The following is an 858-nucleotide window of genomic DNA, read 5'->3' as shown; positions in this document are numbered from 1 at the left end:
CCCCCAAGCCCGGTGCCCTGCACCTGCAGATTGGCTACAAGGTGGGCACCCCAAAACCCGGGGGGGGGCACCCCAAAACTCTGGGGGGCACCCTAAAACCCCAGGGGAGCCCCCCAAGTCCTGAGGGAGACCCCAAACCCTTGAAATTTGGGGACAAATCTTGAGGTTCGGGTTCTCCCAACAACGTTTTTGGGTCTTTTCAGAGGGGTCGTTTGGTTTGGTTTTTTTGGGGGGGTGAACCCCCAGTTTTGGGGACCCTGCCCTGATGTTTGGGGGGGGTTCAGGTGCCTGAGTGACCCCCCAAAAATGTATGTCCCCCCCAAAAAAAGGTGGAGAGGCACATGTGTGACGGGGACATCGTCATCTTCAACCGCCAACCCACCCTGCACAAGATGTCCATGATGGGTCACCGGGTCCGTATCCTGCCCTGGTCCACCTTCCGCCTCAACCTCAGGTGCTCAGCCCCCCAAAACCTGCCCCTGACACCCCAAAACCTGTCCCTGACACCCCAAAAACTGCCCCTGACCCCTTAAAATGGTCCCTGTCGCCCCCAAACGCGAGACGTCCACGATGGGCCACCATGTCCTGCCCTGGTTCATCTTCCACCTCAACCTCAGGTGCTCGGTGCCCCAAAACTACCCCTGGGGCCCCAAAAACTACCTCTGGGACCACAGAACTGCCCCTGACACCCCAAAATCTACCCCTGATCCCTTAAAATTGTCCCAAACGACCCCAAACACAACATGTCCATGATGGGCCACCGGGTCCGCATCCTGCCCTGCTCCACCTTCCGCCTCAACCTCAGGTGCTCAGCCCCCCAAAACTGCCCCTGACACCCCAAAACTTAACCCTAGCATC

At 58.7% G+C, this 858-nt stretch overlaps 1 protein-coding gene across 1 annotated transcript in view; it reads left to right on the top strand.

The window, feature by feature from the left end:
- Nucleotides 1–341: 341 nt before the first annotated feature.
- The window catches only part of POLR2A (polymerase (RNA) II (DNA directed) polypeptide A, 220kDa), a 10,550-nt gene continuing 10,033 nt past the window's right edge, over nt 342–858 (top strand). Inside the window, exon 1 of the mRNA XM_010008188.1 lies at nt 342–454. Coding sequence (XP_010006490.1) covers nt 342–454 — 113 coding nt within the window. The remainder of the gene's footprint in view (nt 455–858) is intronic.

The sequence above is a fragment of the Chaetura pelagica genome, unplaced genomic scaffold (assembly GCF_000747805.2).
Source record: "Chaetura pelagica isolate M959 unplaced genomic scaffold, ChaPel_1.0 scaffold1272, whole genome shotgun sequence".
In the NCBI taxonomy this organism is placed as follows: domain Eukaryota; kingdom Metazoa; phylum Chordata; class Aves; order Apodiformes; family Apodidae; genus Chaetura; species Chaetura pelagica.
The sequence above is the reverse complement of the archived record's forward strand: the minus strand, read 5'-3'. Positions and strand labels throughout refer to the sequence as shown.